The 15000-nt window shown below is 36.5% G+C and overlaps 1 protein-coding gene across 1 annotated transcript in view; it reads left to right on the top strand.

Moving 5' to 3' along the window:
• LOC136842961 (dachshund homolog 1-like) overlaps nt 1-15000 on the top strand; it is a 20739-nt gene that overhangs the window by 2913 nt on the left and 2826 nt on the right. Inside the window, exon 2 of the mRNA XM_067110970.1 lies at nt 6527-6554. Coding sequence (XP_066967071.1) covers nt 6527-6554 — 28 coding nt within the window. The remainder of the gene's footprint in view (nt 1-6526; nt 6555-15000) is intronic.

The following is a 15000-nucleotide window of genomic DNA, read 5'->3' on the forward strand; positions in this document are numbered from 1 at the left end:
AAAGTCAAAGTCAAGGCCGGAATTTAGGACAGGACCAATACCAAGGGAACATATGAACCCCAAAACTTTGTAGACATACACACAAATATACATATATATGTAAACATGTGTACATATATATATACATATATATATATATATATATATATATATATATATATATATATATATATATATATATATATATATATCCCCCACATCACCACACATGAATAAAATGGGAGACTGGGAGTAGGACCTGACCCGTTTTAGCTTCATTTCTAGGTCTCTGTCAATGGCTTGAAAATAAAGCCGAAACCGGTCAGAACATACTCCCAGACTCTCATTTTCTCACCATTCGGTTTCCGGATATCTGAAATAGGATGAAGCTGCTAGCCACATCCCCTGTCCCGTGGATGGTCAAAAGGCCTCAGATCTGTCACCCAATCATTTCCAGGTCAAACCCAAACTTGCCTAAATTAGCTGATCATATATCAAACGATATATATATATATAAATATATATAATTGTAATTTATATATATATATATATATATATATATACTATATATATATACATATAAAATGTAATTTATATATATAAACATATATAATAATACAGAAAAATCTCCTAATAATTAGGCAATAATAATAATAATAGTTGTCATTATTATTATTATTAATATTATTATTATTATTATTATTATTATTATTATTATTATTATTATTATAACTAGAATTAACCATCATTATAAAATTAACCATCAATAATAATAATAAAAATAATAATAATAAAAATAATAATAATAATAATAATAATAATAATAATAATAATGATGATAATAATAATAATAATGATAGTTTATTATTCTCATTGGTGTAAATAAAGACGATACCAATATTGCAATAACATTACAAGCAAACATATAGCCTACATATATATATATATATATTATATATATACATACATACACATACATACATACACACACACACACACAAACACACACCCCACTCACATCCCAGCAAGCAGAGAAGAACCCTGTCAAAACCAATAAAAAAAAAAAAAAAGACATACACAAACGACTCCCCTTCGTAAAACCGGGAACTATACTGAAAATGATTTCAACTACAGTAATACGGAGGAGCCGTTGCTGCTGTCGCTCTTATAACCTATCTAGCTTTAATCATCCTCCGGGTCGCATTAGGTCGTCACGCAGAACTGAAACCTGGCAGGAGGAATCAAGGATGTTAGATGTAATGTGTATATATATATATATATATATATATATATATATATATATATATATATATATATATATATATATATATATATTGTTGTGTGTGTACGGTAAGAGAATTTTCATAATAATAATAATAATAATAATAATAATAATAATAATAAAGAATAAGAAGAAGAAGAAGAAGAAGAAGAAGAAGAAGAAGAAGAACAGATAAAAATTTATTATTATTATTATTAACAAAATTATTGTCTTTGGCAATAATAAGTAAATACATAATAATAATAATTGTTCTTAAATATAAACAAGTTCCTGTAAAGTAATACAGATATTGTTCTTAAATATAAACAAGTTCGATTCGTTTTTCTATCTCTCCGAAACTGACTTGACACAAAAACCGATCACATCGTAACACTATTTTACATATTAATATTCACATCGAAATTGACATTCAACAAAGCATTCATTCCTTTCTTTTTTTTTTTCTCGTAGGGGGGTAGTACCGTCAGTGCACCTCATGAGGTGCACTGTATGCGTTACTTGAGATTCTTTGTAGCAGCAACCCCTTTTCGTTCCTTTTACTGCACCTCCTTTCATATTCTCTTTCTTCCATCTTACTTTCCTCAACCCTCTCCTAACAGTTGATAAATAGTGCAATTGTTTTGAGGTTTTCCTCCTGTTACACCTTTCAAACCTTTTACTGTCAATCTCCGTTCCAGCGCTGAATGACCCCCAAGGCCCCAGTGCTTGGCCTTTGGCCTAAATTCTATATTCAATTCAATTCTTTTTTTCTTTTTCAACCTTCGATCAATATCTAAACGGCACATACGACTCTCGTTAAACAAGGAATTACCGATCACAAGCGAAGTCAATCAAAGGCAATCAAGTTTTAGCGTGGTAAATATTATAGCAAATCTGTCCGGATGCATTCCTCATGACTTAGGCTTCTTAACGTTGGTTCTAATAACTCTAGCGTTTTGGCATTGTCGAAAAGGCTAGCGGCCTTTCGGAATTTGGTTGATCACAGCGTTTCATTCCGGTAATTTTAACTCTCGTGCGTAACAATTGACTGGTGGAACTCTGTTGGAGCGCATGTTAATATACTATATGCCTATTTGTAGGTACACGCCCACTGAGAAATATCCTGTGATTATATATATATATATATATATATATATATATATATATATATATATATATATATATATATATATATATATATATATATATATATATATATATATATATACACATGAGTTCCCAGAGCACAGCAATTAACCACCTACCCATACCAGCAGAACACCTGAGATCGACCCCACGGGAATGGGAGTATATGCCTTATGCCCCTTCCCTAAAAAAAATAATTTGTGCCTCTCTTGGCCTAAGCTGTGAATAATTAAGGACCTGAAGTCCTGAAGTCGACTGCGGTGGGGCACAGCCAAGGAACCTCATCAACCTTGTGGAGCCAACTCCTCCATGGAAAAAAGGAGTTTCCTCCGAAGGGGGTGGCTCCATAGAATAAACAGGATATCAGTCATTACAATATTCATATCTTAAATGGTGAAACAAGGATGTAATATCTGTTCTTCAGTCACCTACACACAGCTGAGTTAACTGTTAGAAAACGATAATAAAGATAAAAATGCGAAATAAATATGATAGCAATAATAATTGAAGCATTAATCATTGCAAAGACTTGCGAAAAAATTTAAAATAACACTACTAAATAAGTAAAATACTATTAATAATTTCGAGGGCATGTTCGAAAAAACAACTGAAAACAATAAGCATAAATGCAACACCAAAACAATTGCGGACAAAAACAAACAAACAAAAACAACATAAACGCCGAAACAACATAGCTCCTAAAACCACTGAAACCTTAAAAAAAACACCTTCAGAATTTAATTACAGGAAACCTGTGGTTCAAGACAAAAAAAAAAAAAAAAAAGGTTCAAATGATGCTAATTTTATTTAAGTATAAAAGACAAACCCCTTTTAGTAAAAACCTCGCTCGCTTTCGGAGCTCGCACATAAAGGCAGCATCTTCGTCGTCCGGGCAAAAGTCGCCAAATTAACCTTCCGCAAACTTTTGGCTGTAATACTTTCCGACCGAGCGTTGGGTTTCGTGCCTTTCCTCCCAAATTGCCGTTTTTAGTGGGATTTCTCAGTTTTCGCCATTTGCCAGAATGTCGGTAAGTGGGAGGAATTTCGTAATGGTAATGGTGGATGAAAGAAGGTAGCGAAATTTATTTCGTTTGACGATGTGTCTGAAGATGTCGGGTTGTAGGAAATATTTCGGGATCTGTACCAGAGATTAATCTAAATAAATAATCTTTGTAATCTGAAAACTTTCAGAGAGAGAGAGAGAGAGAGAGAGAGAGAGAGAACTGAGAGCATCAACTTATTACCAAATGAGTGCATCAACTGTATGTGATCAAATGACTTTAAGAGAGATATGATCGTTGAGAGAGAGAGAGAGAGAGAGAGAGAGAGAGAGAGAGAGAGAGAAAATAGATCATTTCTAGAAAAGTATTGATATTAATACCTGCGGGTTCAAAGTATCAAATGACTGTTACAGTGTAGGCTTGGAATTGCTGAGAGAGAGAGAGAGAGAGAGAGAGAGAGAGAGAGAGAGAGAGAGAGAGAGAGAGAGAGAGAGAGAGAGAGAATAACTGTTTAGAAGGTAGTGATATTGCTAACTGCGTTCTCAACCTACGTATCAAATAACTTTTACGGCGTAAGCTGGCCATTGTTAGCCTGCCGTGAGAGAGAGAGAGAGAGAGAGAGAGAGAGAGAGAGAGAGAGAGAGAGAGAGAGAGAGAGAGAAAAAGTACTCATTAGTAACTACATTCACCATCGAAGTATCAAATGGCTTTCAGTGTGTAAGCATGAGAGAGAGAGAGAGAGAGAGAGAGAGAGAGAGAGAGAGAGAGAGAGAGAGAGAGAGAATCGTCAAAACAAGTGACGTCTGTTGTTGCAAATCTGCCATTAGTTGTTATGGCGACTACGTAGGTCCTGTTTCCTGGGGCTGAGAGCTTACGGATTTTATATATATATATATATATATATATATATATATATATATATATATATATATATATATATATATATATATATATATATATCACTCGGCGTTCAGCGGAAAAGCTCACTATGTCTCTTTTGTCTCCTCCAATTTATATAAAGAATAATCCTTCTCACGTGAGTGGACAACTGTAGGAAAAGAAAGGAATGTAGAATTTAGGCCACCCTCCAATCGTCAAAGATACCAAATTGCAGCCCTCTGGCCTCAGTAGTTTTTATTTTACTTAAAGGTTAAAATTAGCCATGATCGTGCTTCTGGCAACGATATAGGATAGGCCACCACCGGGCCGTGATTAAAGTTTCATGGGCCGCGGCTCATACAGCATTATACCCAGACCACCGAAAGACAGATCAATTTTCGGTGGCCTTGATTATAAGCTGTAGCAGCTGTACAGAAAACTCTATTGCGACGAAGAAACTTCGACGAATTTTTCACTTGTTTTATATAACCTGAATACCAATTCCCATTACGCGATCAAATGAAATTAGACAATCAACTAAAAATTCATAACTGATATAGTTACTGGTGATATGAGATTTATGTTTTATGATGTAATCATAATTTGTTAAGGGATGCAGCCTATAAATTCGCATTACACACCAATATTCACTGATGAACTGTAAGTCGTATTTTCAAACAAAAGTCATTTGTATCCATATCAAATGAAATATTTTCGACCTAATCCAACCAACAAATATTATTACAAAACCCTACTCCCACACTTCGCTCTGCGTTGCCCAACAAATAAAGTTATTGATAGACTGCAAACAATTCCTTTTTAGTTTTCTGTAAAAGAAAACTATTGTGCCGGCTTTGTTTGTCCGTCCGAATTTTATTCTGTCCGCACTTTTTCTGTCCGCCCTCACATCTTAAAAACTACTGATGCTAGAGGGCTACAAATTAGTATGCTGATCATCCACCCTCCAATCATCAAACATACCAAATTGCAGCCCTCTAACCTCGGTAGTTTTTATTTTATTCAAGGTTAAAGTTAGCTATAATCGTCCATCTGGCAACGATATAGGACAGGCTACCACCAGGCCACGGTTAAAGATTCATGGACCGCTGCTCATACAGCATTATACCGAGACCACCGAAAGATAAATCCATTTTCGGTGACCTTGATTATACGCTTTACAGAAAACTAGATTGCGCTGAAGAAACTTCGGCGGATTTTTCACTTGTTTTTTCCCCAACAATAATTCGGATGAAAGTCAAATAATTTAACCTGTGTTATCAGACTTTCAACCAAGATTACCAAACAATCACAGATATTAATGAAATGTATTTTTTTTTTTTCAAAATTGATTTTGGGTTGTCCTTTAACCCATAAAATATAAACGGTCGAATTTCCAAGGGAAAACTTCTCCCTCAATGCCGACTAACATTCGACAAGTGTTTTCCATAACGAACTTGGACCTAAATTGTGACTCGACGGAAAATAAAATCTCTCTCTCTCTTTTTATCATGACAGTTACAAATACGACTCTCTCTCTACCTGTTAACTTACATCTCTCTCTCTCTCTCTCTCTCTCTCTCTCTCTCTCCGAGCTTCGATGACATATCTGGCCTTAACATAAACAGGTAGGGAGAAGGAAGCCTACATTTTGGAAGTGTTAAAAGATAATGTATCTTTGCTTGTCAACGGACTGAGCTGTTTATTTCTTTTGCAATCTTATTCATTGCAGGTAAATTTTACCTGGAAGAACAGACCCAACCCTTGAAATGAGGAAGGTTATCGACAGGGACCCCTAGAAACCCCGGGGGAAACATCCGTGGAGGGGTTGGGGGGAGGGCTCCCGACCCCTGGGAAATTCCGTAGGAGGGCCTATCTTTCCTGTAAGGTGTCCCCTAGGGCTCCTTGACGAGCCCTTGAGGAAGCTAAACAGGAGGACCTTTTTGCTGAACCATGTCAAAGCCAGGAGAGCCTATCGGCAAACGAGAGAGAGAGAGAGAGAGAGAGAGAGAGAGAGAGAGAGAGAGAGAGAGAGAAGATATAACCTCTTGGAAAGTAATGATATTAGTGTGTTCTCAACTTAAGTACCAAATAATATTTACCGTGGAACCTTGTTGATGTTAGCCTTGCTTGAGAGAGAGAGAGAGAGAGAGAGAGAGAGAGAGAGAGAGAGAGAGAGAGAGAGAGAGAATGATAATTCTCTCACCGGATGTGAAATGCCATTTCTCAACTTCTCATTAAACAGAAGTGTTGTAATTCCAAGATCCACATCTGGGATTTATCGGCCGCTGGTACAGTTGGAATCGCAGTTTAGGGTTAAAGAAAAACTTGATTTTTTAGTTTTCTGTAAAAGGAAACTATTGTGCCGGATTTGTCTGTCCGTCCGCACTTTTTCTGTCCGCCCTCAGATCTTAAAAACTACTGAGGCTAGAGGGCTGCAAACTGGTATGTTGATCAACCACCTTCCAATCATCAAACATACCAAATTGCAGCCCTCTAGCCTCAGTAGTTTTTATTTTATTTACGGTTAAATCTAGCCATAATCGTGCTTCTGGCAGCGATATAGGATAGGCCACCATCGTGCCGTGGTTAAAGTTTCATGGGCGGCGGCTCATACAGCATTACACCGAGACCACCGAAAGATAGATGTGCTTTCGGTGGCCTTGATTATACATTGTAGTGGCTGTACAGAAAACTCGATTGCGCCGAAGAAACTTCGGCGCTTCGGCTTGTTTTTCATTTTGAATTATGTTTTTTTTCCTTGAATTATTGTTATTTTATAAATCGAATTCAAGTGCTCGTAAAAGAATCTTAATAGGGAAAAATTAAGATATGACTTACTTAATGCCCATTTTAGCTCGAAGTTAGTGAATAATAGTCTTGGATAATAATAATAAACACATCTAATAATAATAATAATATTATCGATGCTGGTGCGTGGTGGATTAATAATAAGTTTTTTGGCAATAATAATAATTTTATTATTATTATTATTATTATCTGTTTCATGCTTGAAAACAATGAACTCTTCTGATGTTAAGATGAATGAGTAATTTTTGTAAAAGAATCACTGAATTTATAAGTGATGTTAAATTTTACTTATATTAAAAACTTTAAATAATAAGGAAAAATTAAGATATGAGATAGAGAGAGAGAGAGAGAGAGAGAGAGAGAGAGAGAGAGAGAGAGAGAGAGAGAGAGAGAGAGAGAGCTGATTATGCGGCGAAACCTCCAGCAGTTAATCACCCTCCTGAATTAGGAAGGGCCAGGGGGATTACCCGGATTTATTCAATTAAAGCCGATGATGACCTGCAAAGGTCGACGCCAAGTCTCCATCATGCAGTCTCCTCCCCCTCCTACCCTCCTTCTCCCCCTCCTACTCCTCCTCCTTCTCCCTCTTCCTCCTCCTCCCCCCCTACTCCTGCTCTCCTCCTCCTCTCCATCCTCCTACTCCTCCCCATCTACCTCCTCCTTCTCCTTCTCCTTCCCCCTCCTCCTCCTCCTCCTCCCCTCCCCCTCCTCCTCCTCCTCCCCCTCCTTCTCCTCCTCCTCCCCCTCCTCCTATTCCTGCTCCTCCTCCTTCTCCCCTCCACCACTCCTACTCCTGTTCCTCCTTCTTCCCATTCACCTCCTCCTCTTCCTCCTACTCTTTCTCCTTCCCCTTCCTCCTCCTCCTCCTCCCCATCTCTTTCCTCCTCCTCCTCCTTCACCCTCTTCCCCTCCTCCTCCTCCTCCCCCTCCTCCCCATCTCCTTCCTCCTCCTCCTCCTTCCCCCTCTTCCCCTCCTCCTCCTCCTCCTCCTCCTCCTCCTCCTCCTCCCCATCTCCTTCCTCCTCCTCCTCCTCCGTGACCTCGCTAAGATGTCAGGGGCCTTCTCCACTATCTATGCGAGTTGCCCATTAGTATTTATTAATGTTAGGATATAGGAAGGAGGGGGAAGTCTGGATTTAGGTTCAGGTTGGGTAGGGGGAGGGGGGGGTTGGTGGTGGGGAAGAGGGGGAGGAGGAACTCACGACCCAAATGAGAAAACTTTGTAATGTCATTTGAAGTTAAGTGACGGTTAAGTCAGTGAAGATGTGGGCAGATGATTCAGTTAAATAAGCTTTAATTATAAGATCAAAGGTGCAAGCACAGATATGAAGAAAAGAAAATATGCCTCAAGCACTTGAATGCCCATAAGAGAAAAAAAGAAACAAAGCACATCGTTACTGAAAATCGAGAGAGACAAAATACCTTGGTTTCCAGATTAAATACCTATATGTGCGTACTTGTACACAGAAATGAACAGTAAACGGAAGGAAAATTGTTTGTAAAACATTGAATTGCGTGTACAAATTCATAAGTAATATCCATCCAGACCAAATGAGAGAGAGAGAGAGAGAGAGAGAGAGAGAGAGAGAGAGAGAGAGAGAGAGAGAGAGAGAGAGAGAGAGAGAGAGAGAGAGAGGAGACTTAATATCCAGACCACATGAGAGAGAGAGAGAGAGAGAGAGAGAGAGAGAGAGAGAGAGAGAGAGAGAGAGAGAGAGAGAGAAGTGAAAGTACAGACGGGTTTGAAAATCACTATCCAACGTTTGTAAATATTTACAGAAATAAAGAAGCAAGAAGTGAAGTACGGAAAAATATTCCCAACACACTTCTAAAGCAACCATATGAAAGCAAATATTGCCAGGAGGGTCTGAAATAATTTGGTTAATTTCCTAAAAGCAAAGAGCACGCAATCACTGGCGCACACTAACAGCGCGCGCGTGCGCAAACACACCGAAAATGAGACAATAAAGGAAAAGAAACGCAAAAATTAATCAATATGATGAAAAACATAATATTTCTGTGTAGTCATGTAAGACAAAACGAAAGAAAAACATTTTATAACATAACAGTAGCATCTCTCTCTCTCTCTCTCTCTCTCTCTCTCTCTCTCTCTCTCTCTCTCTCTCTCTCTCTGCCAATCTGCCTTCCAGGTCCTTCCACGGAACTGTGCTATTTAATTCTACTGTTCCTCCTAAATTATGCCGGTGGATTTCACATACCTGTCACCCCTCTTCTCTCTCTCTCTCTCTCTCTCTCTCTCTCTCTCTCTCTCTCTCTCTCTCTCACTTTAGTCTATGAGTAAAGTTTTGCCTAAATCACTTTCTCTCTTACATCAACGTTGACAATTTATACCCCTCTCTCTCTCTCTCTCTCTCTCTCTCTCTCTCTCTCCTTCAGTCTATGAGTCAAGTTTTGCCTAAATCACTTTCTCTCTTCCATCAACGTTGTCAATTTGTATCTCTCTCTCTCTCTCTCTCTCTCTCTCTCTCTCTCTCTCAAAATAAAGGCGGATTCCGTCGGGAATTCCAAACCCGGCAGAACCCGACAGGCGCTTAATTTGTTACATTCATATGTTAAAGAACACTAAGAAAGGAATTATGGATTTCAATTATTATCAGGGATTTTTTTCTCTGGAATTTAGAGAGAGAGAGAGAGAGAGAGAGAGAGAGAGAGAGAGAGAGAGAGAGAGACGTAATATCCAGACCATATGAGAGAGAGAGAGAGAGAGAGAGAGAGAGAGAGAGAGAGAGAGAGAGAGAGAGAGAGAGGGTCAGGGCTACTGCCAAATTCTTCTGAAAACGGAATCAATCATTCGTCACAAAACAACCACGATAAAGCTTATTGATTCACCTTTTACCAAAAAACTTATCCAATTCTTTCATAAAATTTTTGCCAAGGACGAGTTTCCACTTACCAAAAAAAAAAAAAAAAAAAAAAAAATGCGCCGACGAGTCTTCGGGGCAATCGAGTTTTCTGTACATCGTATAATCAAGGTCACGGAAAATAGACCCATCTTTCGGTAGTCTCGGTATAATGCTGTATGAGCCGCGGCCCATGAAACTTTAGCCATGGTCCGGTGGTGGCCTGGCCTATATCGTTGCCAGATGCACGATTATGGCTAGCTTTAACCTTAAATAAAATAAAAACAACTGAGGCTAGAGGGCTGCAATTTGGTACGTTTGATGATTAGAGGGTGGATGATCAACATACCAATTTGCAGCCCTCTAGCCTCAGTAGTTTTTAAGATCAGAGGGCGGACAGAAAAAGTGCGGACGGACAGACAAAGCCGGCACAATAGATTTCTTTTCAGAAAACTAAAAATGGAAAGAAAATGAGAATCGAAAAACCACAACAAATAACAAATAGAAGGTAACTTGAATCAACTGGTGCTTTCAGAAGAAAGCCAATTAAAAAACTCATTAGATTCAAAATATGGCTCAATTGATAGAAATTACTGTATTTCCGCTTTGCCTACACACTGCAGAAAGAATAAATTCTATTATATATACACTGATTAAAATCAAATTAATTTGACATCGAGAGTTTGCACAATACTGAAACAAAATCTCGACAGGCTGCAGAAACTAAAATTATAATTCTACAAGAACTGAACAAAGAAAAAAAAATCATTATAATCTCGTAGACGTATAAATATTGTAAAAACAAAATCATTATACTCGACCTTGAAGAGGTATAAACATCGCAAAAACAAAATCATCATGATCTCGACGAGGTATAAAATACCGCGGAAACAAAATTCATTATATATTCGACAATGTCCAAACACTGCTCAGACATACCTTAAGAAATCTCTGGCCACCAGACTCTCTCTCTCTCTCTCTCTCTCTCTCTCTCTCTCTCTCTCTCTCTCTCTCTCTCTCGACAATCTCAGGAGTAATCCGACAGTTCAGGGTAGGATTGAACTCCCTCTCTCGTGTGCAAATATTTTCTGTTTTGAGAATCCCTCTTCTTAAGGGGAACATACACTTGTGTGTGTGTGTGTGTGTGTGTGTGTTTATTTTTTTTAGACTCCCAATCCCATTAGATGCCACGAGTTTTTTTAAATCTCCCAGTCCCATTAAATGTCACGAGTTTTTTCCTTTCTTTTTTTTAAATCTCTCAGTCGCATTAAATGCCATGAGTTCTTTTCCATTTTTTAAAAATTTCCCAGTCCATTAAATGCCACGAGTTTTTTTCCTTTTTTTAAATCTCCCAGTCCAATTAAATGCCACAGTAACATACAAGTTATACGATGGTCGTTTGACTGCATATTTGTACCTGAAAACCTAATACTAATGGGTAGTAGAGAGAGAAAAAAAGGAGTTAATGGAAAACAATGTTTAACGCATAACAAAAGCAATTACGGCACAAGAAACATACATCACATCATCACCTCACTTTCAGAGTAATGGAATTTATAGCTTGCCGAAGGTACTTTGAACAATGCTTAGGAAATATGTCAAGTCTTTTTCCTAGGAAGTAGAATTCAGAAACTAAATTCAATATTCAGATCAAATAAACGGGTCCCAGAAAAAAATAATACCGAATTCGAAAACAAACCAACACTATGAGACAAACTTCATCATCTGAACTCCCGCCCCCTCAAAAAAAAAAAAAAAAAAAAAAAAAACACAACTATGAACCTAACGTTCGAAATCAAACTACCAACTCGAGTTTAAACTCGTTCGAAAAGAAATAAAAATATGAGACAGACTTCATTAACTTCACTGTCAGAAGCGCCCCCGGCACCCCACCCCACCCCACCCAAAAAAAAACCACCCCAACCCCCACCCAAAAAAAAACCACAGCTATGAATCTAAACTCGTTCGAAAATAAACCACCTTGAGTGCAACAACATTTTAATATATTTAACATACTGGACCAAATCCAAAATCCAAACCAAATTGTGCATAGTAAAACAAGGACAATAATCAGGAACCAAATTTAGCAGCCTGAAAAACAGCCAAATGTTCAAAACCAAACTTACAGAGTACTTGAAAAAAAAATCTAAAAACTCAATAAAACAATCAGTAAACTGGAATAACGTCAAATGTTGGAAACCACATTCAATACATTACAAAAAATACTATATATTCGAAACGAAATTTAATATCCTGGAAATAGCTGAATGTTCGAGATCAAATTTAATATATTAGGAAAAAGTTAAAAATGCTAAACCAAATTTAACATAATGGAAAAAAGCTAATAATTCACAACTAAATTTAATTAGGAAAAAGGCTAAAAATTCGATACCAAATTTAATATATTAGGAAAAAAGCTAAAAATTCGAAACTAAATGAAATACTCTGGAACAAACCAAAATATTTGAAACCAAATTTAATATACTTACAAATACCTAAATATCCGAAGCGAAATTTAATATACTTGCAAATACTTAAATATCCGAAACGAAATTTAATATACTTACAAATACTTAAATATCCTACAAGAAATTTAATATACTTACAAACACTTAAACATCCGAAGCGAAACTGAATATACTTGCAAATACTTAAATGTCCGACACGAAATTGAATATGCTTACAAATACTTAAATATCCGAAGCGAAATTTCATATGCTTACAAATACTTAAATATCTGAACCGAAATTTAATATGCTTACAAATACTTAAATATCCTAAGAGAAATTTGATATACTTACAAAATTAAATTAAATATCCGAAACAAAACTGAATATACTTATAAATACTTACATATCCGAGGCGAAATTTAATATACTCACAAATAATTAAATATTCCAAGGAAACTTAATATACTTACAAATATTTAAATATCCGAAGCGAAATTTAATATACTTACAATACTTACAAATACTTAAATATCCGAAACAAAAGGAATATACTTAAAAATACCTAAATAACCGAAGCGAAATTTTAACATACTTAAAAATACTTAAATATCCGAAGCGAAATTTAACATACTTACGAATACTTAAATATCCAAAGCGAAATTTAATAACTTACGAATACTTAAATATCCGAAGCGAAATTTAATATATAACGGACCAACCGCGGACGCTCGAACCCAAGTGACCTCGGTGGTGACATCCGAACATACCTGGCCAACGAGAGAGAGAGAGAGAGAGAGAGAGAGAGAGAGAGAGAGAGAGAGAGAGAGAGAGAGAGAGAGTCACTGCAACCCCGACACTTGAGCAATACCCAGGAGCTTGAAAGCTTTTATCCTGATTGTCAAGTCCTTCACGCCTCCAGATCGCAGTCAGTTTCCCAAGGTTCTTAATGCCCCTCTTATCATTAGCAAAATGCTATTTTAAAGAGTTCTACATCTCCCTGAATCTGCTTATTAAATTCATTCACTGCTTTCGGAGTTCAAGTCTTGGGATGGAATATAGAATTTAAAGTTCAAGTCTTGGAATGGAACACAGGACTCAAGCCAAGGGCCAAGCGATGGGGCCTACGAGGTCACTCAGTGCTGAAAGGGAAGTTGAGAACCAAAAGGTTTGAAAGGCGTAACAGGCAAAACCTCAAAGTAGTTGCACTGTGAAACAATTGCTAGGGAGGATGGATAGCAAGATGGAAGAAAGAGAATATGAATGGAGGTACAGTAAAAGGAATGATAGGGGTTGCCGGTAGGGGCCGAAGGGACGCTGCGAACATCTTTCAGTAATGCCTACAGTGCACCGCGTGAGGCGCAACTGACGGCACAACCAACACCCCCCCCCCGCCCGCCCTGGGGGGCTTCAAGCCTTGGGCACTTCGTTCAAAAAAGGTTAGGTACAAAGAAATTACAGCTGTTCAGTGCAAAGAAAATACATATTACTGTATTTCTTAAATGTAACTGAATTTTGCATTCGGATTTATATGAACTGCACCCTTTAATTCCTCCTCCTCCTCCTCCTCCAGGTGATATATTGCCAACCCAATTACTGTTCTGTACAAAGAAATTACAGCAGTTCAGTACATAAAAGTACATATTACTGTATTTATTAAATGTAACTGAATTTTGCATTCGGATTTATATGAACTCCTCCTCATCCTTCTCCAGGTGATATATTGCCAACCCAATTACTATCCTGTACAAACTAATGTATAAGCTAATACCCCATAGAATTCAGTACTACGTATGTATGAGCTTATCCTTTGCAGCCAGCGAAAAATTACCGGGTAATTTTAATCTGTTTGTAATAAGAGTTCGAATGATACTACAGGCACTTCACTTATATATATATATATATATATATATATATATATATATATATATATATATATATATATATATATATATATGTATATATATATGTATATATATATATATATATATATATACATACACATATACACACACATTTATTTATGAATAGCATAAATAAACTTAAATACCTGTACAATGTTATATATATCTTATAGACTGCTACCTAATTACGTGAATAATGAATGAAAAAGAACTATAAGCTGATGGAATGATCAAGAACTAATGATAAATGATAAAGTGTTTGTGTGTGTGTATATATATATATATATATATATATATATGTATATTATATAATAAATATAATATATATATGTATATATATATTATATATATACATATATATATATATACATTGTGCATATACATGCATATACATAAAATCATCATTACTTACTTTTATCAATGACTCCATTCTAAAGCAGCTTGTTAACACTTACCTGTAACAGAAAATGGACAATGTTAGTATAAAAATTTTCAATTTCAGTTTCAGTTTCAGACATAAAGTACAGTTCATTGTATATCCCGAAACTGAGCGTGAGGACACTTGTATACTTAGCTTGTCAAAGCTGAAAAAAATATCTAAATAAATAAATAATTAAATAGACAGGTAAATAAATGAATGAAGTAAATAAATTAATAAATATATAAGTTTACACGTAGATTATCTATTACTCGGTACAAATGACCATGTGATCA

The sequence above is a fragment of the Macrobrachium rosenbergii genome, chromosome 10 (genome assembly GCF_040412425.1).
Source record: "Macrobrachium rosenbergii isolate ZJJX-2024 chromosome 10, ASM4041242v1, whole genome shotgun sequence".
In the NCBI taxonomy this organism is placed as follows: Eukaryota; Metazoa; Arthropoda; class Malacostraca; order Decapoda; family Palaemonidae; genus Macrobrachium; species Macrobrachium rosenbergii.